This window comes from Echeneis naucrates, chromosome 10 (assembly GCF_900963305.1).
Source record: "Echeneis naucrates chromosome 10, fEcheNa1.1, whole genome shotgun sequence".
NCBI classification, from domain to species: Eukaryota; Metazoa; Chordata; class Actinopteri; order Carangiformes; family Echeneidae; genus Echeneis; species Echeneis naucrates.
Window position 1 is genome coordinate 13,150,778 of NC_042520.1, and position 25,853 is coordinate 13,176,630.

At 41.1% G+C, this 25,853-nt stretch overlaps 2 protein-coding genes across 6 annotated transcripts in view; one reads left to right on the forward strand and one right to left on the reverse strand.

The window, feature by feature from the left end:
- Positions 1-7,547, forward strand: part of apbb2a (amyloid beta (A4) precursor protein-binding, family B, member 2a) — a 34,025-nt gene extending 26,478 nt beyond the window's left edge. The window contains exons 10-15 of one of the 5 annotated variants that reach the window (XR_003841141.1): positions 2,280-2,355; positions 4,311-4,391; positions 4,481-4,596; positions 4,717-4,899; positions 5,345-5,924; positions 6,022-7,547. Coding sequence is in view for 4 of the 5 variants with exons in the window: in XM_029512074.1 (XP_029367934.1) it covers positions 2,280-2,355; positions 4,311-4,391; positions 4,481-4,596; positions 4,717-4,899; positions 5,345-5,521 (633 nt within the window). In the remaining variant the exon portion in view is untranslated. Of the gene's footprint in view, positions 1-2,279; positions 2,356-4,310; positions 4,392-4,480; positions 4,597-4,716; positions 4,900-5,344 lie in introns of all 5 variants that reach the window. The other 4 variants (XM_029512076.1, XM_029512075.1, XM_029512074.1 and 1 more) reach the window with 4 other exon arrangements.
- On the reverse strand, positions 7,535-25,272 carry LOC115049673 (putative methyltransferase NSUN7). Its single transcript, XM_029512077.1, has 12 exons — positions 24,942-25,272; positions 19,782-19,840; positions 17,552-17,682; positions 17,294-17,446; positions 16,566-16,749; positions 15,539-15,770; positions 14,947-15,090; positions 14,341-14,442; positions 13,034-13,169; positions 12,032-12,155; positions 8,264-8,528; positions 7,535-8,047 (listed from the first exon to the last, which is right to left on the reverse strand). Exons 1-12 carry the CDS (start codon positions 25,270-25,272, stop codon positions 7,623-7,625), a joined length of 2,286 nt encoding a protein of 761 aa, XP_029367937.1. The 3' UTR covers positions 7,535-7,622.
- Between the last annotated feature and the right edge of the window lie 581 nt (positions 25,273-25,853).

Here is a 25,853-nt window from a genome sequence, read left to right on the forward strand (position 1 = left end):
TCAATTTCCACCAAAATAAAAGCACTTCACTCTGAGTTGGCCTCCTGTCCGTCTCCTCCCACAGCTGAATGGCTGCAAACGGCACACTGTAATAGGACAAAGACAGGAAAAGACAATTTCAAAGGGCAAAAAATACCAAACACAGTGGTGCTTGGACTCTTTGCTGAATGTCATACATCAGCCCTAACCCCAATTGGGTCACTTCCGTTCTTTCATTGGTAAAAAAAAAACAAAACAATGAAATTCTGGCCCCCTTAGACTTACTGCAAAAAATAAATAAATAAATAAATAAATAAAAAGATCATCACAAACAGATTCTTGAGCAGAGCTCTGTTAAAACACACCACACAGCACTGATGATCTCTCTGTTACCAAAACAAATAGAATCAGAATGAGTCTTGTTTTTTGAACCACCAGAGATCGCCGGTGTGCCAGACGACTGTTGATAAAACTGATTTCCACCAGTGGCAGATATCCCACACAGATCACGAGATATTCATTCACTACATCTGATGTTCTGACACCACCTGACCGGCTCAGCTCCATGGCCCATCTGAGACAGTCAGTTCAGTCAGTGCTGGTTGAAGACCTGTTGTTCCCTGGCAGCGTCAGCCTTATAGTTAGAGCCAGCGCTGTCTGAGCCTCCATCACATGTGTCAGTACCAGCTGACAAGCTGTCACCTCCTGGAGGAATCCTCCACTTCATCTGGGCTGTCGAGGAGCCGATAGCCATAAATTCAAGGACAGCATCTGCATAAGAACTGGTGTCCGTGCCATTTGTCAGGTGAGCCATTGTGGCAGTCCTGTGCCTTAGTACTTGGCTCTGAGTAATTCTCTCTTCAGTATCCAGATAATTCGGTATACCTAAAAGTGCTGACTCCAGCTTTCATGAGGCCCACAGTCACCTCTGAACGTTTTCTCTAGCATTTTCTTCTCCTTTATTAGGTCCTAAAGATTCCTGTCCAGCATTCTAAAGGGAAGGCATGAAAGGTCTTGGAACACGAAAATGCCCACGAGTCTCACCAATATTTTTTCACACAGACAGTTTTTATATCCAGACACTTGGTAACTCTGCTAGAACATCATTCTCCATGAAAGTCGTTAACAGTTAGCTAATGTGCCAAACCAATATGTGTAACATATAGTTGAAGGCACCACTTTGCCTCATACAGCTGCTAGTATGGTTGCAGATCCAGGTTCATCTGGTCTGTCAGTCCAAGTTGAAGTGTTTTTTTTCGTGGCCTTAGTTAGTCATCGCCGTCTCTAGTATCTACATGTGGAGCAGAAATGTCTCAGTTAGAAGGATAAAGTCTTTCCATATCCACACCCTTTACACAGTGTCGTCAGACCAGCAGTGACCTTGTAAGGGATGAATCTACCTGGAAATACAGATCTTTCTCCTTTGAGGCCTGTTGGCCTATTTGGAGGGGGAGGGGGTTGTATCTGTGTATGAATGCAGTATGTCTGTGTGTGCATGTGACCATGCCTTTTAAAACTGCCCATTTTCACTTTAAAATAAAGGTAGTTTTCATTACTGCAGCTGATAAACTTAGTGACCTGAGTGTTGCAGACAGCACCCTGTGTGTGTGTGTGTGTGTGTGTGTGTGTGCCTGTAGGAGTGACTGAGTGAGAGAGAGAATATGTGTGTATGCACATGTCTTCTTGCGTGTTCCCTTGTGAGCAGAGTTGCAGACTCACCATAGACTTTGATTAATGACACCTACAATTAATCAAGTGTCTGTAGCAGTGAGAGTGCGGCGGGTGCAGGGCCATGCAGACCACTCCATACTCGAGTGCGTTCGCTGCCGCAGGAGGTCTGCAAAATGGAAAAGACAGACAGACTGTTTCATTTTAGCAGATTTAAAATCTGAAAGTCTTTTTTTTTTTTTTTTTTTACTTTTTTTTATACCAAAAATAATTTGATCTGAGCAAAACGTTTCATCTGTAGAGACTCAGAGTGAACCAAATCGCTCGCTTTACATGGTCTCCAACAATTTTTACACACTTGAGTGGCATCTCCATAAAGTGTAGAGGAATAACCTGTGACCTCAGACAGAGTTGTAAAGTGGGTAAATAACATGGGATTTATGGACGGTAGGAAAAACAAGAGGTTTTATTGATTAAACTTGTTTCACCCTCAGTTGTTTTCATACCTTCTCTCTCTGTTTCCATTCCATTCTTTCTTCTTCTTCTTTCCATTTGTCTTGCCATTTTTTACCTCTCACTGAGTTTTCTGATATTTTATCCCCCTCTTCAAATTTTCCTCTCCTCGTGTTTAGATTATGGCTGAAAGGAAAAGTGCCAAGGCTGCAGCTGGCAGCTCTTCCCAGACCGGCTCTGATGTACCCCTCCAAGGTATACGCACACACACACACACACCAACACACACTTTTTCTCTGAGTCTTGCTCTTTTGTTCCATGTGAGATAGAATTGGATTTGTCAGTTGTGCGCTATCTTCCCTGCTGCGGTTTCTTGTTGCACAGTGTTCGTCCACGTCTGAAACAGCACGTATGTTTCTTCAAAAAAATGGCCTACTCGCCTGAGAAGCGTCTGTGAACCTCTTTTAATAGAAACGATAGCAGTGTTTGGTTCAATTACACACAGATACTGCTGACTCAACTACAACTCCTCCCTCCACAATCATGGGAATTTATTCTCGCTGTGTTAATTCTGTTCACCATTTCCCATTTCACCAAGTCCCATCACTTGTTCCTCTCAGTCCCAGGCAATTATAGGCAGAGTAAGAAAAAGCACCAGCACAATTCATCCTCCACTGTAAGTTCAGCCAGTGTTTGGATCTGCTGGGCGCTGGGGAAAGAAGCTTTAGCATCAGAATATAAAAGAAGTATATCAGCTCTTCATTTACGGAGGGAACAAACCTCATTAAAACGCAATTAGCGTTTCTTTGAGCCAAGTCCTGCTGCTCCGCGGTGCCCATCCCAACCTCAGGATCAAAGAATTTATTTGTGAAACATCTTTCACATCTTTTCAAGCAGCAACTTGCTTGAATTCATAGACTTCATAGAAAATGTTGATGCTTTCCTTCAGCTGGATAGACCGGTCCAATAGGTTTTCTTCAAGGTAGCTGAGAGTATTCAATCCCATGTTGGGACGCTTATAAGGAGGTTAGACTGAATGATTTTGTGTGAGCTCTACTTGAAATGCGTGCTTGAAAACCTCTCATTGTTCATTTGTCTGACGTTCACCCTTACCGGTATAGACAGATTTTGTGAGATACTGGAGATGTGGAGCACAATGACAAGCCATAACGTGCTCGTTGTCTTTAAGTTAGCACCCCCTGAAGGCCTTCCTTTGTCTGCTTACCCTCAGTCATTTAATTTCTCAGCTTGCACAGGTATTCAGAGGCACTGTGGTGCCACTGGTGGCTACAACACATGTCTGATCTCACCCAGACACACATCTATGTGAAGAAGGGACATTTGTGTGGCTGCTGCTGGGTGTGTAGAAAATGTGTGAAGCTATGTGTGAAAAATGACTGGGAGTATCTTTCAGATGACTCCTATCTCAAATTTTTATAAGTAAAAGTTCCTGGTGCGGTTAACATGATGCCCAGTGTCTCATTTTCAAGTTGTCCCTTTAATTTGTGCAATGTGTTTTGACTTAATATATTACATGAAATACACGATTTGATGGTCGGAAACACTGGAGAAACGAACGAGTCGTCGTGTGACTGCCTCCAGTTACCCAGTGATCCTGATGTGTCATTCCACAGTAATGAAGATTTGAAACGGCAGTCTCAGTAATTACAGCTAACTCCCTGTTGAAATTGTTCCTCATTTTTGAAATCCATGTTGACAAGTGATTGAGCAAACATAAATAAAATGTCAGCACATGGGAAATGGTATGAGGTTGTTATTGTGCTTGTTTTTTTTTTGTTTTTTTTTAGAATAGCAAATCCAGAGTTGCACTTGTTAAACTCCATAGTTTTACTTTTATCTACTCTTTGTGTTTAGTGTTTTACCCTGAATTGATAAAGTGCAATAAATGAAACATCATCACTCACTGCGTATGGCAATCCTGTCTGCCTACAGGCCCAGCTTGCTTTTCTAGCAGAAAATAACCAGCTCTCTAAAATCCTGCATGCTCGTGCGTTATCATATTTTTTCCCGGACTAATCAAGTCAACAGCACCCTAAAAATATTCAAATATTCACTAGTGTTTGTTTATCTCTCTAGTTTAAGCCAATTATCATGTGCGGACTTTGGAACTTGGTGTTAGATGTTGCTGTGGTAAAATTCCCAGAGGGGGAACTGGGTGTTTGTTCAGATGTGTGTTTTCATCTCTGCAGAGTTTCCCATGCCAAAGACTGAGTTGGTGCAGAAGTTCCATGTGCTGTACCTGGGCGTGACATCTGTCTCTCGACCTATAGGTAAAACCGAAGCCATGTTAAAACTAACAGAGTCATCATAACTTCCTCCAGGCACTGTCTCACTGCTCAGATTCTGTGTTTTGTCTCAGGTATGGACATCATAAACGGGGCCATAGACAGCCTGCTGTCCTCCACAGGCAAAGAGGACTGGATTCCTGTCATACTGAGTATTGCTGACACCACTGTGGCTGTGATCAAAGAAAAGGCAGGGGACTTTTAGTTGTTGTCCTGAGGACGAGCGAATAAATAAAACATATGAATGTTTCCATCCAGTGGAGAGGAAAATCTAACAGAGCTCTGGTTCTCCTTTTTGATCGCTGTGCAGGAGGAGGATGAGGAGGTGTTGGTGGAGTGCCGCGTTCGTTTTCTGTCCTTCATGGGTGTGGGACGGGATGTGCACACATTTGCCTTCATCATGGACACTGGGAACCAGCATTTCCAGTGTCACGTGTTTTGGTGCGACCCCAACGCAGGTTGCGTGTCTGAGGCTGTGCAGGCAGCATGTGTGGTAAGCGCTTATTAAAATTGTTCATTTTGAAATGTTTTTCAGTTTTTATTATTGTGTCACTATTCATAAATGAAGGTTAAATGCCTTTGTGTTTACAAGCTCAGTTATACATTTTGAACAGTAGACTTTTGATACCTCTGTTGTTAAACTGATCATCCTAGCATTTCATATCAAGGCAGCGAACAATTGTTCTGTCTGAAGGTAACAATATCTGCCTACCAGCACATCTAAAGCTCATTAAATAACAAATTCAGCTTATTTATTCCGCAACATAAAGTTGATGTGTGATTTTGTTGCCTTTGGACATAGCAAAGCAATATAATGCTCAACTATTATTCTATTAGTTGACCCACAAACTGCAGAGTATGCTTCTTTCCACTTCAGAAACAAACAAACAAAAAAAAAACTCTTCTGACTATCTTTTTTTTTTTTTTTTTTGGCTCAGCTGCGCTATCAGAAATGTCTGGTTGCACGGCCGCCCTCTCAACGCGCTGGATCCGCGTCCTCGCCCTCTGCGGACTCTGTGACCCGACGGGTGACCACCAGCGTGAAACGTGGCGTACAGTCTCTTATAGACACTCTGAAACCCAAGAAGCAGCCACCAGAACTCCCCCAACAATGACCATCACCAGTGACCACATCACCACCCAGCTGACGCCTGGAATGCCACTCACTATTGCCACGACGACACCTAATCAGTACCAGCCATGGTAATCTATGATGTACATATATGTTAACAAACACAATCGCAGAAGAAGGATGGAAGATAAATCCAAAAGAATGTCTGATGATTCAAAAAATTACAAAAAAAACATGTCTGTTCATGAGGACGAATGAGAAACTCTGCGTGTTTGCTGCTGTCACTCAGTGTCACAGGTTGAACCTTGACCTTTGAACAATACTGGGCCTAAAAGGAAACCACCTGCTGGCCTCACAGGACCTTTCTGTATTTGGACTTCTGGCCTGGATGGATTACCTGACCAGGCATTCTGTAGACAGGACGCAGGATTACTCCGAAGAAAAAGGTCACATTTCTATTTCAAGACTGGTTTGTGCATCCACTCACTGGTTTACTCAGTTTTCTTTCATACTCTGTCCCTTCCTGTAAAATATATCCATCAGCACAGACAGCGCTCCTGGACTAGATGGCAGAGATTTTGAGCTACAGGAGCCTCCCAAAAAGAAAATGGCGTCATCTTGCTGTCGAAGGAATCTGTGACAAGTCAACGAGAAAAAGAACTGAGACCAGACAGAGGAGACCTGTCAACACTCCACTGGTGCAACATATTGCATTAAAAAATATCATGTGACAAATTTGAAACAAACAGAAACTTAAAATCCCCTCTGAGGATGAATGAAGCGATAATAATGAAATAATGAAATGTATGGAAATTATTGTGTGTCGAAAGAGAAAATTTAGGGTACAAATCTTGAAGATATGAGCGAGATGAGCTGTTGGCGACAGAAAATGTGACAGATCTGCGTATTGATTTTGCATGTTTTCTCCATGGGATGTTTTTTTTTTTAATGTAGGAGCGTTAATAAGGGTCTCAGTAAGAAGAGTGGTGAAAAATGCAAGAAACAGGCGCTCTCAGCACAATTCATCTCCATTTCACCATGACTAGATTTACACCTGCACAAAAACATCAGGCCTATTTCTAACTCATATAAAATGAAAGGTTATTCTCTGCCAGATTAACATGACTACAGTGCTGTCAGTTAATTATTTTTACTTCCCATTGCCTGATGGTTTGTCCAGCAGAAGAAAGGTGACATTTTTAAATGTATTTTCAAGCTCTAAATTAGTGGCGACTGTAGGTTTTTGCATTCATGCAAAAACTGCAAAACTGCAAAAACTGAAATGTGACATTGCTTGTGTTCAAACTTCAAACAATATCCTCAGGAATCTTTCTGCATAAACCCACAATATATGTAGTAGCAAGAAAACCCAGATCTAGTCTTTTGACTTTGGCAGATGTGATGTGCTCGTGGCTATAAGAACACTGGTACACAATGCTGTACACAATAGCAGCGCCTGGCCTAAACAGCATAAAGAAGATGTGTGCCATACTGTATGGGTTAGCGGAATTTTATCTTCCTCAGTAAGTCCAGCCTGCGTACTCCCACTCACCAACATACACACACAAAAATGCACATACAGCGGGGGAGAAAAGTCTGCTGTCACTGCTATCAAGACCTCTACACTGCTCCGATGGCTCGAGGCCACCACCTGCACTTGACATGAACTCCGTGAATGCAGTCAAAACTAAACAAAACAAAGGAGAGATGCTGTAAATCACATCAGCTCTGTTCTTCACTCATTTCTACACCATGTAAATGTAATCTGTTGTGACAATAAATGCATTCCCAAAAGAAAAATCTGCAGCTTGTTGATTATGTCCTTTAATTTTCAAAGCCACTGAAACCCAAGTAATATCTATTCATCATATTGTGATATTGAAATGACATTGACACAGGCCTATAAATACGTGCTGTTTGATTAGATTCTGAATGTAGTAAGGTTCCCTATGGTAAGACCTTTTACTAATGACAAGAAATAATGGCTCTAAATTTGAGGTGATTTGCACTGACATGCTCTATGTAATTTGGCAGTTGAGTGACACTTACATTTTGTTACAATTAAATACTGACTTTATTAAAGTAAGACCATGGCACAGAAGTTAATACTTTTGTTTCAGCATATTTGAGTTGACTTGCAAGTGTCAAAATAGAGGTCGGGATTTCACCATGGTATCCTTGGAGAAGCCACCACTGGAGCAAGAGGGGGGCACAGTCTGGGCTGGGTTCCTCCACTTGCTGTAGTTGTTGCTGGGACTGAACCTCGCTGGCCTGTGCTGAGGTGGGAAGAAGTTGGGGAAATGAACAGGAGGCAGAACTAGGACCATAGGCTTCAGCACCTCCTGAGCTCTATCCTTAGCTCTGTGACGGACAACAGGGGTAGTGGGAGGAGGGGTGGGGCGCAGAGTGCGGTTGGTAGTAGAAGGGTTGAACACAGGGCTGACCCTTTTGGTGGGTGTGCTCTTTGCTTGTTTGGAAGAGAAGGAGCAGGAGCTTTCTCTATTCAAGGAAGAGATGGGACTGGACATTGTGTTCTTTAAGGCCTGTAAGCGCATTGCTTTAGGTTTACCTGAAAGATCAAACATTTGGAATCTGGTCAAAGGGAAAGGACCAAAAACTTCATATTTTCTGGACACACATAAGAGTGGTATAAAACTTGTATGTTAGGTTATAGCAAGAAAGCAAATAACAGGTAATTACCAAAATGGCAAACCTTTCTCAGCCATATGTACCCGTGACTGCATACAAATGACTTAAGATACAGGACTGAGAGGATGACACCCACCTAGTGATGAGTGCCGCCTGTTATTAAACTCCTGGTGTCCACACAATGGAGCACTGGTGCTGTCTTTGGCCTCTTGGTTTTTCGATTGAATACAGACTGAAGGTTGTGGCTGGCAGTTGCGACCCTGAGCTGCTTTTTTCATCCTGTTGGTATGACCATGGTGCTCCTTACTGGTTGTGTGATTGGAACTGATCCTGTCTAGTATGCCTTTAGCATTTGCTCTGGCCAGCACATCCTGTGGTGTCTCTTTGATCACTGGCTCAGGCTGTTGGGAAGTTTCAAAGACATGAAGAAATTAGCTGTAATGGTGAACTTCTACTGTTAGTATTTTATGCCAAATTATAAAGAACCCCCCCATATTTATTTACTATAATCAATAAGAAAAGTGGAGAGGGGAGGGAGGAGAGGAGAGGAGAGGAGAGGAGAGGAGAGGAGAGGGCACCACAATGTCCTTGCTGCTGGCTGTAGGGTCACCTGCTGTCTCAGCACCAGCGCACACACCAGCCGAATGCTTTCCTCAACATTTGAATTATTTACAAGCACAGCGTACACTGTGGAGACATTCAGCCTGTGTGGGTCTATGGGAGGATTTTTTTTTAAAGCGCTTGTGCATACTATATTGCATATGCAAATATGCATATTCTGCTAATATGTGTAATAGGTATGTCTGAGTGGAACTGTGCCTGTGAAGTGTGTGCATTTAGCATGAAGCTATAAGTGTCAGTACGCACAGAACACACAGGTAAACATGCTTTGAAGCACCACTGTTGTGCGGTCTTTGGCGGACACCCTGAACTTCATTGATGCTAACTCATACAGACAGGGGGCGCTGAATTATTCAACTGACACTCTCCTTCGCCTCCCTTTCTTCCCCTCAACCCTGTAAATCTCACTTCCCCTCCATTAACCAACCGTGCCATACTCTGTAAATCTCTCATTTCCCTCTACTCTCTGCCAACTAATCTGCCCCAGCGGAACCTGGGGCAGAGCCTATTTTGTTCCAATAATTTTGTCTGAATTCTTAACATCCAATATATCTTGGCAAATATACCCCAAATACAAAGTATACCCAAAATTTATGAAACTCTTTGATACAATGAAAGAGGGGTAGGGGAGGGGAGAGGAAGGTCCAACATCCCTCATTAACGTCCAACCTCGTTAGAATCTTTGAGAACAAAGTCCACCTGTAACGTGCTATGCTTCTAAAAATTTGACCAGGAACATTTCACTTGAATGTCTTGATTGCCCCCAGCTGTTCCTGGATGGAAGTCTCATAAAAACTTTGTTGGGTGCTGCTATGACAGTCAATGTAAGCCTGACAGCATTCAAACACTTATGTAATTGCTATTTTTATGGTGCTTTTCAGAGTGCCACAATAACTTTTGATTAGCTGAGTTTATTGGAGGTAGGGAGGGAAAAAAATTGTGTTTGAGGCACCATTACAGCAGTTTGATTATCTTTTCATTCCTGCCTGTGGAGGTATAAAACATGATGAATGGCTAGAGAGAAACAGACACTACGGTGTGAGAGTTCCGTCACACCCTGTGGGGGCACAATGGCTTAATAACCTTGCACCGGCATCATAGGTGTGAGAGCAGATTTCATAATGTGAGGGAGTATGCCGTAAACATGCATATGCTATGGATTATTAGAACGTGGGAAGCCTAGTCACCGTGATTTGATGAAACTTGCTGAAGCACATTTATCAACCCTCTACTGCAGTGCACAGCACCTAAGGCTAGTTATAGCGGGACTTACAACCTCTAATCGTCTACTATTTAGCCTAAATAGTAAGAGAGGTTGGAGAGTGGATAAGTTTGCCTGAAAGACTGTGAGACTTGAAGCAATTAAAGCCTCACAACTCAACAACACAGTCACAATCAATGATAGAAACAGAGTGTATCCCACTCATCAGGGTTCATGAAAGAGTCAGAACAGAGATCTGAGACCTCCTTTCAGACTCTGGCACAGAATATTCTGCAGTGTCTGATTTTTACACAATTTTTTCAAAACACCTCACACCTACACGAATAAAATCTGTTACACAACAGGCTATGACACCCAAGGTGCTCTTTATCCAACTCCCTGTTTCCAACTCTCAGTAGCCGACTTCAATCACTCCTTCCCTTCTGCTCATCTCATCCTGACTTACTGAATCTGTTTCTAAAAGTCACTCAGACAATGTGCTCCTCAATCTTAAGATTTTTTTTCAGCCATCATTTACATTCCCCCCACAACTTTCTTTATTACTGATTACAGTCAGCCATGATGCCTATGTACATGACTTCATCTCATTTCCTCTTGCAGTCTGACCACTTTCTTCATGTCCTTTTTCTGTCTCTTGGATTTCATCAATTACCTGTCACAGCCTGTAATGTTCACTTTCATCCAATCTCATCTCCCTGTATTCCCTTCCATACAAATTGGTCTGTGTCTTCACTTCAGTTTATCAAAAGTGGCTTGCTTTTGACAGATAGATAAGATTCACCAATTAAACTTATTTCACCTTGTCCCAGTTGTTTCTGTCTGTGTATTTTCATTACTTCAGGAGAATGGGTGAAGGACAAGAGTTTTTAATGAGACAAACAGGAGATCGGTCAGCCTTCTCCTCAGTGTATACTGCCTGTGAAAGATCTCTACTTGCATACGATAATTTCTCTTTACACAACACTTCGATCTCTGGTCTTTTACTTGTTAAGCCGTTAGTAAGGTCCAGTGCTAATGTTAGACCATTTCTCTCATCGGTAGCCAGACAGCTTGTCAGGGCTGATACTAAATTAGCTAAATTTGTCCTTTCTTCATTCCTCTGCTGCTACAGAGACAATGCAGCCTCCATAGCAACAGCACACAGACCGAGGAGACCGTGCCAGAGGGAAATCTTCCATGCCCCAGGAGCAGCCCCCCAGCCAGCGTCAGACCCACAGAGGTAGCTAGGGAACAGAGCAATGGACCCATCATCACACCAGGCCGTAAGGCCTCCAGGCTGCTAGCCCCACGTGCCACCCAACTGTGGAGGCCTGGCCCCCCTGAGCCATCCCATGACTAGCAGTAAGTGAGCGTGTCCTCTTTCCTGTGCTTCCTCAATCCTTGTCAAGGAACCACAGCTCTGCACCGTGAATAAGCGACCATGGATATGGAGTGGTACATTAAGATTGGGGGTAAGGTGAAGAGGTTGGGGGCAAGTTACAGGGCTGCAGCACACTGCTGTCCTGCAGCCTGTCCCTACAGAGTGCCCCCTGATCCCACCCCGGTCTGTCCCCCAAGGTGTGGTACAATCTTATGTCAGATGAATGTTGTGCACCTAAATGTGCCTGTGAAAAATTATATTGGACAAAGTGTGTAGTGAGTGAAGACTGATGTTAGTGCAATGTAGGAGGCAGGGAAGTGAGAGCCCAGGCAGGGCGGGGGTCATGTAGCCTCCAAATGTCATGCAAAAAAAAAAAAAAAAAAAAAAAAAAAAAATCTGACAAATGCATACCATGAACAGTGTGAATTTTAGGTCATACATGGCATTATTGTTACTGCTCAGTGCTGATAAGTATTTTATATACACGTTACACCCATGTGAAGTTCAGCTGGAATACATTCTTGCACCACTCTGACTTGTCACAGTATTATTTAATAAATACTAAAGCAGCAAAATATTCACCCTGGATTTCCGATGGCTTATATATAGAGATACAAAATACAGTAAAGAAATATTCAATTCACAGAATTTAACCACTGCTTTGTCTTTGTAAAGTTTCTCTTTCCTTTAGTGATGCTCACCTCTCTGATGAGAACAGCGAGGAAGCAGCCATTACTCTGTTCTGAGGGCTTCAGCTTGAAGAAGGGCTCTGTTTCCTCTGGGTCCTTGGCATTATTAGGTGAGCTGAAGAGGAATGGATTAAGCCTATGCGAAACACACACACAAATGGAATGGAGGGCACATAAAAAATACATTGTATGAATATACACTTGGAGGCTGCTGCTAAGAAAACAACATAATAAACAAAACATATCAACAAAGTAAAAAAAAATAATGGATTAAGGCTGCAACCTGTCATTTTCATTATTGGTTCAACTTTGGATGATTTTGTAATTAAACTGTTAATTCTTAAAATTATAAAATAAAAAAGTCAAAAGTCCAATGAATGTTCTAAATAAATATTCCTGAAGTCCAAGGTCATGTCGTCAAAAGTTTTGTCCAATAAACAGCAGGCTCTTTCCTTGATAAATGAATTAGCTGCTGCTCAATTATCAATGTTTCAGTGTAAAATAATTTTGGATCAATCAACTATTTGTTTCGGCTCTGAACTGCACACAAAACAACACTTGTCAGGTCAAAGATATTTTGATATTGTGAACAGTAGAGTTATTTATGCTTGCCTGAGGCATTGCCAGCACTCTAGGCCCACAAAATTCATAGAACAATCAGTCTTGGGACATTCAACACCACAGGAATGGTAGATGTCAACAAGTCTTTCTTCTTTACACCACACATATCGAAAAAACTAGAAAGGATATCTATTGGGAGGGCTGTCGGAATTTTAATTTCTCTGCCCTTTTCACAGCATTTAGAGACATAAAATGGCAACTTTGATGATATATTTTTGCTGAATCTGCTCAGCTTCTGTCTGAGGTGTGCTGGGACTTTGACAGAAGCTTGTCTAAATAGGGAAGTCAAGACAAACAGCATGGCAGGCTGACAGACAGCAACATAAACACAACAAGAAAGACCAACTTGCAGAAGAGCACAATGGCTTCTGAGATACAGGGATTGAGACTGACCTGAAGCATGATTGCTTTGGTTCCCCCTCCTGCTGTGAGCAGGCATTGGCTTGTTCAAGGGCACCACTCACAACCTCCTCATTCTCCTCAGGGTATGAAGAACATGTTGAATATACCACTGCCAAAACCTTGGGAACTATACAAGTAATACACAGCACAAGTAAACATACATCTATTTTACGCATATAATACTTAACGTCTTTGAATTGCACCATATTTTCTTTTTCCATTTATGTCAGAAAATGTGACATTTAATACATGTGAAGAGAGCCATTTTCACTGAAATGTGACTACACCCCAAAACAACAAACTAATTTCATGTTCACTTAAACCAGGAAGATCAGATAAACACAAACACATTCTTCCTCTGATTTTGTGACAATTGAATTTGATTATTCATACTGCCCCATTCTCTTCTGCTCCTTTCATTTAACTGCTGTTGGACTGTAAATTTTATGAGGCTGCTGAACCTTTAATTTGTTTAATTTGATATAATGACTTCCTTGCTCAGGAATTATAGCTAGATAGAAACATTTTACACAGAGCTTATAAAACATAAAATCCTGCTCAAATGTAGCAAAGTGGCTACAAACCAATGTGAAATATTGACAATCTACTCAACCAAGCCAAAACATTCATTATCCAATTAATTAACGGTCGGCCAATTAAAAAAAAAAAAAAAAAATAGAGGGCCACTCGTTCACAGTGTGATTACAGGTTCTGGCTTTTCATTGTACCTAGCAGAAAGAATGCATCTGCTTGATGAACATGACCCAGATCAACACAGAAAGAAGATCATGAAACAACACAAGATGGGCTCAGGTTAATGAGTGTAGTGCCCCAATTAACAAGCTACTGAGTAGATTAGAATAAATCATATAAAATGCAACTGAGCAGAAATGCTCTGCAGCTCTGCTGCCTGCAGAGAAGAACTGTCCCATCTGTACACAAAACAATGCAATATGTATTGCTCTACATGTAATGGGGCGTCATAAAGTACATCCTCCTGCCAAGTTTGTGACAGAATCCAAGCAACATAAAGCAGAATTACTGATCAAACTTGTAAGGAATCCTGTAGAAGACTGTGTCTGACCAGCACAAAGAAATATTAGCATTCCTTATTAAGACTATCTCCCGGAGACACCACATTCTTCAGTCTAATGGCATACTAGATTAGTTAATTAGGAACTATAAGCTTCATTGTGTCTGAGAAGTGAGAGAGCCTATATCAGGCTATTGTGACTGAGATCACAGGGTATGTGGGTTGACTCTGCACTTCTACATGAGAGCAGGGGTATAACACCTACACTTCAAAGCATGATCAATATCCTTCCTCTGCTGGGCAACCAGTGCTTCCAGTTTGCTTTGCCCTGTGGAACCCTGGGATAAATCCTGCAGCAGATCTGTGTCTAAGAAAACAGAGAACTATTTCACAGGAGAAGAATCTCAGTTTCATTAACTGTTATGTTTAAGACCTTGCTAACTATGAGTATGGATCACATATATTACATATCTAGACACTATTTGGGTCATTTGCTCCACACAATTTTATTTCCCTCAGCACAAGAACAAGACAGGAAAGTATGCATTGCTTGATCTGTAGCAATTATGTGAAAACCTCTGCTTATGGGTATACTATGAGTCCACTATACAGGTTCTACAAAATGATACATTTCATTATACGGTGGAATAAATAGGGATTAATGAATAATTTCAAACATAGCAATAGTCTTCTAATATGAAGTCATCATGTTGTAAGCATACTGTACATACAACATCTTCAATTTTGTGGACTCAGCCGTCTGTATTTGTTTCCTTTTTCAGTATGGACAAAACAGGCGGGAGTATAGATTATGTTACAATATGTATTAGTTAAGTCCACATTTCATAGCTCTGCTCAAAGCCTATATTACCTCCATTTTCTTGCAGTATGAATTCAACCGGGTTGCTGACTGCAGACACAGAGCACTTGGGAGTCAAGAGGATAACGCGCACCTTCTGAAGTTGCTTGTCACCATTGTTCAAAGACTGGAAGACTTCTGGTATCAGCTTCACATCTGAGTAACATGCATATTCAGTCTAACGATAATCACAGTGTCAAACACCTTTGTTCAGTGCTGAAAGTATTTTCACAATGTTACACTATAATTCTTTCCCCGCCTGAGGGTATCTCTTCCAATTGTAAAAACATCAGTTTTGTCATCCCCTTAATTTCTTCCCTAGCAGATAGCTATGGTGGTAGACACTACTAGCAAAATATATTAATGCATAACAGGCATCAGCCTTGATATCTTAGCAGCCTGTCTGGTCTTAAGTGAACTTGGTGTGCTGGTGATTTGCAGACAGAAGCCAATTGTAAAAAGCAAAGCTTTCTGTATAAATGATCCAATCTTTGTTGTAATTGGTCAGCTCAGAACAGCGACTTGTTCTGTATTTTCTGTTTGCATTTCTTTCTTTATAAAGATCATGACTAAAGTATCATTGACACATCTAATTTGTGCTTACTTTTGCAGCCCATGGCAGAGACCACACGCTGTAGATCCTCCCTTTGTGAATCTGTACAATCGCTGACACAAACATAAACAGTGGGCAGGTTGGTAGCGTTGGCTTGTTTCTCAGCAATTAGTGAGGCGGTGTGGGAGACACTGAGACCAGAGAAGCAGCCCACCATGAGGACATCTCCATCCTCAGGTAACACAGAGCAAACTGCATTTGGGCCTAGGCTGCAAGACTTATCCTACAGGCACAATGAGAAAGAGCATTAGTTTGGTAAAGAGAAAGACAGATTTCAGTGTAAGACTTCAAGATCCAGGTGTTCAGCGGCACTCTGAAAACTAATTAGATGCAAAATAAGATGAGGTGTTACCTAGAACTATGCTAGGAATAGAAGAGAAATAAAAAGTTTGGAAGAGCTGTTGCAAATAAAAAACTAAATGGAGGTAAGGGAAGGTGATTGAATGAAAAAGAAATGTAGAAAAAGAAAGAGGAGCACTGCAGTCAGATTACAACAGAGATGTCCTTCAGTCATAGGATCCCCTCTGGAAATAGTGCTGAACATATCCCTGAGGAGCCACTGGGCTGGGTTGGTTCCTGTAGTTAGCGACCAAATAACAGGATTTGTCAAGAAAGACAAACCAGAGAGCGTGGAGGGAAGCGCAAGGAATTCTGAAGAGCACAAGAGCAAACCATAAAATGTGAAAGAGGAGAAAAAGAAAAGGTGATTGAATTTGGCTGCAAAACAGAACTGAAAAGTGTTGTGTTGTGTGCTGCTTAATGTTTATGTGGCAGCTTGACTTTAATGGAGTAGAAATTAAATGATTAAACTGCTCATCCCCTGACCGGACGAGAGAATTCTTTATGGCTCAAAGTGAAGTATGGCCAGATGGGGAAACTGATGTGAAATATTTGTATCTCAGCAATCTAATCTTAGTTGGCATAAGGGACCAAATCTATTACTAAAGGGAAATCATAAATATCAGAGAAGATGGAGGGTGCCCTTGTCAAAGACCTCTTCTCTCTCTTCAGAGTGTACCTGGATGATGAGTTTGTGGTCACTAAGCAGCTTGGTGGAGGACAGCTGAGCTTTCAGCTGAGTAGGGAATACCAGAATATCCCCACAGTGGGGATCCTTACAGAAGGTTTGGCCCTCTAGCTGCTCAATCGATTTCACCTGCAAGAAGCCTGCACTCCGCAGAACACACTGGACCTCATCAATGCTAGAAGCAAAGGAGAGGGAAGCAGATTAGTGGATGTCCAAGAGAGGAGGGAGAAGAGAATGAGGAACACTATCATCACAGATAATAACAACATGTGGAATTGATATGTGGCCTTTCAAAAGACTGTTAAGACTTCAATAGTAATTTGTGCACTAAAACCACTAACACACACACACACACACACACACAAGCTCCTTGTTCCAACAGGTGACCTTTAGAGTCCCAAAGCTTGCTGAGGGTTGTTGCTGATTGAATCTGTCCGCAGCAGGATTTACACCTAACTGAATCAGCCTGACAGGGTGTGTGCAAGAACACACAAACTCACACACACAGTCTGGTGGCTTAATTTGATTTCAGCAGGACACCTGGCCCATAAAACACTGGGAAACAACACACGTTTGAGCTCAGTATAGACATAGGTGTCTAAGTAGAATGCAAGTTCTCTCTATATGCTTTGAGTTAGCTCCTGTTTTCAGTGCTCATACTAGTTTTGTGTTTGGCAGTTTTTCAGTGTGTCCAGTTAATTTGTGCATATTCAGCTGACCTGGTCTTCAATGTGTTGACCCATGTGTAAAGCGGAAGGCTGCTTGATCTCTCCTGTTTTGTCTTCACACTCTCCGGCAGGATACACTCAATAGACAGAAGATTGTGTTTGATCCTGCAGCGAGCCAAAGAGGCTGCCAGCTTGGTTTTAAACCTACAAAGACCAGATATAGAAGAGAAAAACGTTTGCTCCTCTTTTCTACATTTTTTCATAATGTCATTTTAACTTAAATTTCTTTCTTTTTTTTTCTTCTCTTACCTAAAAAGTAAGTTCTCAACATCTCTAACGTCCTGTATGATCTCCCCCTCTCCTATGTGCTCCCGTGGGAGGAACTTCCTGTCCTGGAAGTCATACAGCATGACAGCAACTAGGCCCATTTCATCCTCTGGCTAGACCATAAGAACAAAAGGGACAGTTAAATTGGTAACTTTTGTTTCGACAATTAAAGCAGAAGATCTGGATTTACAATTAGGGTTAGAGACAGAGTTAAAACAGAGGCTGCCCGCCTAATAGGCAATGACTTATTTTAAAAAACATGGAGGGAGAGCAAGTTTTTATTTCATGATTGGTTACATTTCAACTGTGCACGGTATGTATTTAGAATTTAGAGCACAAAACCAGCATAAACTAATAATAACTGATAGTAACTGATAGATAATAGTAACCCCCCAACCTCTCCTCCAGCTGCATTAGTGGCAGATGGTATTCCACAGCAGCAACAGCTTGTCACAAACTCACTATTGGGCTAATGGGGCGAGAAGCTAGAACGCTACTCATTATTAATTCCAGGGACTTTTAATTTCATTTTGGGAAAGGCTGGTTTCTGAGATTGGCTTTGGCACTCCACTTTTCCTTTCTTTGCCTCTTACTCCTGCTCAAGTCCTGTTTGCCCTTTATCATGGTTATACCCTTGGGTGTGGGGGAATTCCCAATCATTGTTTTGCCTGGCAACAAAATCCCATGGTGGGAGACCAGTCCATAGTACATATGACAGCACTGTTTGTCATTTCATATCAAGGTCTACAGCACAAGAACTTCACCTCTCACTTCACTTTTCATTTTTATCACATGACCCTCAGCTGGGTTTGAAATCAATCACTCAGTGGTTGCATTCAGTTACGTATTATGAGATGAGATCAGATTAGTTTTAGAGATAAGGCAATTGGAATACATTAGATATGATTAAAGTTTCATGCCTCATTTTATAGGTCTACTTCATGTTAAATGTGGCACTCCTAGTATGTTTGCCCCGCCAGATTTTATATTGTCACTCAGGCTATTTCCATCCTCCAAAGGACTTAGGCTACATTTTCTCTCTCCACTGAGATCAAATGGGCCTCTGGCTTAGTATGCAAGTCTATCTCTATCTTCGTTTTTCAAATCTTTTGTTCGCAGTCCCCATAGTGTACCCCCCTCCCCCCTTTTTTTCTAGCCCACCTATTCCTTCTAAAGCACCACATTCTCTTCCCTTCTATCAAGGCTGAACTTTATAGATGCCAGCAGTGTAAAAGGAGATGAGCGTGAGTTCTAAAGACTGCCTCTTTGTATCTCTGCTTTATTGTCTCACTACAGGGATGCAGAGTAACGACCTGTCACCAACACATGTGGAGAACAATTAATTTCACCTAAGGCCATATTTCATAAATCTAAAAGTAACACTATATAAGTGTTTTTTACTTTGCAAACACACATGCATGTGTATGAATGCGTCTGTATGTTTGTGCACTCACTTAAATAGACATTGGTTGTGTCTGCTCAGGTTTGAATACATTCTGCACCTCTCCCTTCCATCACTTTTCTCCTCTACCAGCTCTGTACTGTGCATGTTTTATCACCATCCAAACTGATTCTAAAGCTTTTTAATGTGGAATGTTAAAAGTAGGATGAATACATACCGCTGTCCTCCAGAAGATACCTGTTCACGTAAGTAACAGGGCATTCTTGCACTGTCTAACAGCGGCAGGTTCACAGCAATGTCAGGATTGTTATTCTTTTTCATTGAAACAATGCAGCATAGCCTTCGTATCACTAATAACGCTCAGTGCACTGGCTGTAGGACAGATGTTGAATACACTGAGATTACTGCTCTTGGTGTGTTGTGGCATTTTGATTTTAATACTAATTAATTTGGTATTTTGTTTGATAAAAGCAATAAAGAAAAAAACACTGCCAGGCATTACACTACATTGTCCCTTGTTTGATGTGTTACTCCAAAGGGAGTGACTGTTATTGATAGGCATCAGGGCAGGGAATACAAGACACAAGGTGCTGTGTGAGTTGTTAAAAAATAACCAAAGGATTGTCATTTCAAATCAGAACTTGCTTGAAGACTTTCTCACATTTACAAGGACTTTGATATTTGGCGAAATTTTTTAATAAGTGCATGCTTCTTTGTCACATAATGTTGACATACACCAAAGGGTAAATGGATCTAAGTTCCTACAACCGCTGTTATATTTAAAATACTGCTCCTGTGGAACTCACTTACTATTGGCAGACCAAGGTAAAACCGGCTGTCAATCATGATGTCTTCCAGCAGTTCCTGATCTATGTAGAGAGAAAGTAAAACAAGATTAATTATTCATAAATTCATCTTCTCCGTTTCCGGGCTGTGGGGGGTTCTGGAGCCAATCCCAGCTCACATTGGGCGAGGGCAGGGTACACCCTGGACAGGTCACCAGTCCATCACAGGGCCAACATACAGAGTAAGACAGAGACCAACAGCCACTCACACTGACACTCTAACCTACAGACAATTTATAGTTACCAATTAACCTTAACATGTCTTTGGACGTTGGGAGGAAACCCACACAGGCACGGGGAGAACATGCAAACTCTCCACAGAAAGGCCCCAGGCTGGGAACCATTCTTATTGTGGGGTGCTAACCACTATGCCGCTGTGGTCCCCCATGATCAATTAGAAGAATGGAAATGTAGTAACAGAGATTTACAGTAATAATTCTGTATCTGAGTAATGAAGATGTACTTTAATCTAATTTTATATATCACTATCTAATTATTTCTATTAACCAATCCCCGCTTTCATTTAGAGAAGTAGATAAAGTCACAAGAAATTACTTATTATCCATTAACTGGTAAAATATATGCTACAAAGGATAAATCCATATCAAATGATGAGAACATGTCTGCAAAAAAAGAGAAAGGAGATTAAGACAGAATGAGACAAGCTCCTAGAGGCACAGCAAATGATCATGATTTAATTTGAAAAGATAATTCAAGTAAATGGGGGGGGGGGCAGTAATTTTCAATGATTAAATGCTTATTTGGTGCTTAATTTGACTTCATCTGATTCTTCATTTGCCTCATTTCTTTTGTGTATTGTGTCCATGTTGAGTTCATGTGTGAACTCAAGGGACAAATGAAATAATGGCATCTGAGGTAATAATCTACAACTAAATATGATCCTTCAAATGTATGTAAAATGCATGTATTTCACACCAGACTACATTGTGTTTAAATGACAATTACACTTCGCTTCTTTTTCAAATCTGAAAAATGATATTATGAACTATAATTTTATGACAGCTGTTTATCAGATACTGTTCATCATCCTTGGGCTGTCATATCATGAAGGCAACAACTATCTCAATGCCTGACAAAACACTTTCTCTCTGAAATATGCATAAAAAGACAAATAGACATTCCCTTCCATGAACTGTGAGATTTCCTTTTCAATATGAGTAAGATCAGGAGACAGTATCACTATCCATCTTATCATTTTGGGATTAAAGCCTTTCAAAGCCACCCTGCGGGTACAGTGTTTGCTCATTATGCAGTGGAAATGGGAAAAGGATCATTTGTCTTTTGTGGATGTGTTTCAAGGGAGTTTGGAACACACCTCCTTATGTTACTGCAAAAGAATACGTGAAAGGTGGAAAATATGTGCAAATGTTTGCCCAAGTGTGAAAAAATACATTTTCAGCATTAATATGCGTGTGCAGCGTATGCCTGCTTGCGTGGTTGACCTCTTGTTAATTGTTCTTTCAGACATACCTTTTAAGATGCAAAAAAGGAGGTAAACCAAGGACAGAGCATACCCACTGAGTACAAAGGAAATCACAGATCTGCAACCAGGTACATCCAGAAAGCCAACAAGGTACAAAGATAAATGTTAACACATAAAAGAGTTTATCTTTAATTGTGGAAAACAAAGCATATCATCAGCAGTGGTCTGATTTATGGATGATCTAGGTCAATAAGGTTTAAAATAGTGGCATTACTGCAGAGGTTCCTTCAAGATAAGCCCTGAATAGATAACCACTCCTCCACAAGGTGGAACACAGGCCACGGAAGGGGCTGTGATATTTGGGTGTGTAGAGGTCACAGCTTTTCAAATGCAATAAATCACACATAGTAGGTTGAGTGAAACAGAGAAAATTCTGCCATAAATAACATAGGGAAGACACCTTTATACAGCATAAACAAAACCTGGATTTCACTCATGATGACAAGACATAATTTCTCAAATCAGAGTTCCAGATATTGGAATATTGGAATTGGTTGTAAAAAAATGACCTGAAATCTGTCAAACAAGAAGGTAATCCTACGCCAGCAGGAGGCACTAATTACCACAGGACCAACGTTGAGCTTCTATCTGGGTATTATACAATGAACAGTGATTGATGACAACTGTATTCAAACAAATCCTTAGTGAAAGAGCCAGTCCTGAATGCAGGCGCCTCTTGTTTTCAGCCTACTCTTTGTCTCACAGTGTTCTACATCACTGCACCAGATTGCACATTAATCTGACAGAGGACTGACCAAAAAAATACGGCCCACAAGTTACACAATTACCTTCTGGCTAGATAGAAGAGCTCCCTTACATGTTATAAACCTGTACAATTTAATATCTGCTGAGGCATATTGTAGATAGCCGTTATGCCTGCAGTCAAGGACAAAAAAGACCATCCTACTCTTTCTAATGCTCAAAGTCTAGTTTATCCAAAGAACCTTTTGCCTGCACACAGCAGCCACAGTTACCTGATAAGGGCATCTGGCAGACCGGTTGGGCTGTATGGACAATAAGGCAAAAATACCCGGTGGAGTAGCCAGTGGAAAGAGAAGAGCCAAAAGGGAGGAGAAGAAGAGGGGGGCTCTCATAGCCTGCAACAAGGTCAACTGTTTTCCACCGGTTTCCAAAATTCACACAAAAACGACTTTACATTGCTTCAGATCTGAACATCAAGCAGTGTGAACATAGACTATGACCAATCAACAAGAAATGAAACCTTGACAACATAAATTGCCTGTAGGTCAGTGATGCTGTAGAAAGTCACTGAGATATGAAAAGGGGATTTTTAAAGAGTCGGAAGATGTCAAAGAAACAGGGAAGCCCTGAAGATAAAAAAGAGAGAGAGGAATCAGAAAAAAGCATAAGAGGAGATGCAAAAGAGAAAAGAAGGAAAACAGGACTTGAATGCTAATATTTCTTTTAGGCAACTTCAGGCTTGACTTTGTTTTAAAAATGTGAAATACGCACAAAGGTACATCATCATTTCTCACTCTATATGTTAGTCTCGACTGGCAATCATAAACTACTGTGTCCTCAGCCACTGCCACAGAGATTACATGAGCAACTTTTTGTTTTGAGAAAATAAGAATTATAATCACAAGATCAATACTAGAACTCATTGGCAATTTGGTCTATGCATTTTTTTCCACTGCTGAAGCATTTCTTCATTGGGTTAACAACTGACCTCAGCTCAATTTTGGATCAGTCATTGCAAAGCAGTCCACGAATAATGTGTACGCATGCGCATGTGTGTGTGTGGATGCCATCGTGAGTGTGTGTCACAAGCAAATCAATTTCTGCACCAAAAGTCACACTATGCATACAAGCAGGAAGGAGAAAGATTAGACATGGTTCCTGGTTTTGCACCTAATCTCACCACACAGCAAGTGCAGGGGAGCTAACATGTCAGTAACATACGTATGAGATCAAGGGATGTCCCAAATAATATTTTTTCCATTACAGGAATAAAGTTTAAAAAAAAACGGAACAGGCTGCTCTATCTGTTTAAAAACTATTATTCATAAATTCTTGAACTGATTAAGTCTCACGGGAGAGATGTTATTTAGTTCATCCATTTCGTATCCCAAACATGGCACATATCAAAAACAGTGAAATTAAAGAAACAAGAATTTATTTACCATCCTGAAAATGAGTTATTGGTGGATACTCTGCTCCTTTCTTCTTTGAGTTATCTGTAAATTACAATAATTAATTCAAGAAATGTCAGGTGTGGGGGGTTGGGGGCTATAAAATGTACCAACATAGCACTTATGACAAAGACAAAAACAAAATTAACTCTGGAAAAAAAGGTAATAAAAGCCATGTAATGCAGTATAATGCAATAAGTCAAAGCTCAAGCAGACCATTTTTAAGTAGACCTCAAAATCATGCAAATGAATTTGTTTTCACGTATCCACAATAAAAGGAAAATCCTCATCTTGGTCAGTACATACAAGAATCCTCTTGAAAAAAGAAATAAAGGGTGATGAATGACAACAATATGTCATAATAGATTTCTGAGTACCCTTATATTCCTTAGCAATTTAGTAGTTTCATCAAGTAATGTAAGTACTGTGACCTACAGCTGTTGAACCAAGATGAGTTATTGCAATGATATGCTGGGGCTGGTGATGATAAATTAGATGCTAGATTTTGAGATGTTCCGCATTAATTGTGGGACATGTAGGCACAAGGCTTATCCACATTCAGCAGACGGATAGTGAAGAATGAACAAAATCATTTACAGCTATGAGGGTGTTCCTACTACTTGACCTCTCTATCCACTAAGAATGCATTAAATCGATTCCAGCAAGCTTCCTCTGCTGACAGTTGGCTCACTTCTCCTCCCTTATCACCATGGTGATTACACACCTCTGTGACTTCGATCACCCAAACCCCACCCCAGTCCTGGATAACAGATTATGGGCCAAATTGATCTATAGCATCAAAGAGAATTCCCTTTGGTCATTCAAGCATCTTTTTTCTCTTCTACTTACCCTTCATCAATCTATCTATATCCAATTCCAAGTGTCAATTAAGATCCCCAGGGATGTTCATTCTCATTTGAAATGTTGATTTTTTTTTTCTTGGATGAAATACTTTACTTGTTTTACATGCAATTTAATGTACCTAAAATAAATCTGAATTGCAGATGTCCTCATTCCAAACAAGCTACCCATTTCGAGGCTGACGATGTGTTTGTGGAGGTGGGTGTGGTTGGTGTGTAGCTACAGGAGAGAGGGCTGTGGAGATGGCGTGGGAGAGCAGAAGCAGGTGAAGTGAGGCCACAGCTGAGGGATAAATCATCACCTATTTCAACGCAGTAGCGCACTGGATCTGGAAAAATTGGCTGAGAACGACAGAAGAGACGCCGGCTACGGATCAAAGGCCAGCTTGGACAGCTCAAAGGACAGAGGATCCCAGGACAAATCTGATCTGGATTTTGAATGCAATGGTGTGGTGTGGTGCTGTGCTGAGGAAGCCACTGCATCAAAGAGCCTGGCTGTAGGGTACATACATGCAAGGCTGATGGGGAGAAAGGAAGCAAGAAAGAAACAAGGGGCAAGACTCAACAAAACAACACAATCTAAGGCCACCAATTGCTGACAAACTCACATTTTAGGGTATTGAAGGCTAGTTCGTAAGCAGCACGCTGCAGCTCGGCATCTTTTACTTTAGGTAATGGGAGTCCTCGCTTTTTGCCATAATTCACCACTCGCTGAGCAGACGGTTTCTCCAGGTGGTTATTCTGAAAGATGGCTGAGGCCAGTGTGTAGACTTTGTCTGGGAAGCCAAGCTGACTGTGGCCATTGGTCTGAAGTGTGTGTGGAGCAGCAGGGATGTCTCTGTGAGCTGGGTCATCAACAGGAGCCTGGTCTTTGCCACTCGGAACCAGAGAGCCATCTTTTTTTAATTTTGATGTGCGGTTGCTTTTATTTTTCACCATCTTCTTTTCTTTGACACCTGAGAACAGGCCAAAAATGATTCACATGTAGGAATTAGAAATTTGAACAAAAGTATGTGAAACTGAGTTCATACGACTTTACCAATTTAAGTCAAAGTCATAGGATTGATTAAATTCCAATTATTCTAAATAAAATGCCTAAATGTAGCCAAAAACCAATCAGAGAGACTCATAGCATTTATGGCCATTGTGTAAATTTGATTTATTGTTTTATCTTCACTGTTTAATGTAAGGCTAACTACCCAGGCTGCAGGAAACACTCATCCCTCTGAATATAACTGGCGTATTCAAAAATCGAAGATCTTTAGACAACAAATGAAGTAAACAACAACTTACGAGTTAACTATGAAGCGTTGAAACTGATGAGAAAAAAATGGCTGCTACCCGTTTTTGACTGACTGGAATCAGGTCGGAAAATGATTTACACCGGCTAACGCAGCAGCAGGAAGTTTGGGGACATGTCGGTGTATTTTATCTCACCTTATGAGTGGAATGTCCTGCTCCTCTCCCCCCAAAAACACTTCACCGTGGTCCGGTAGTCTCCATGTAGACAGTCGGTGTAA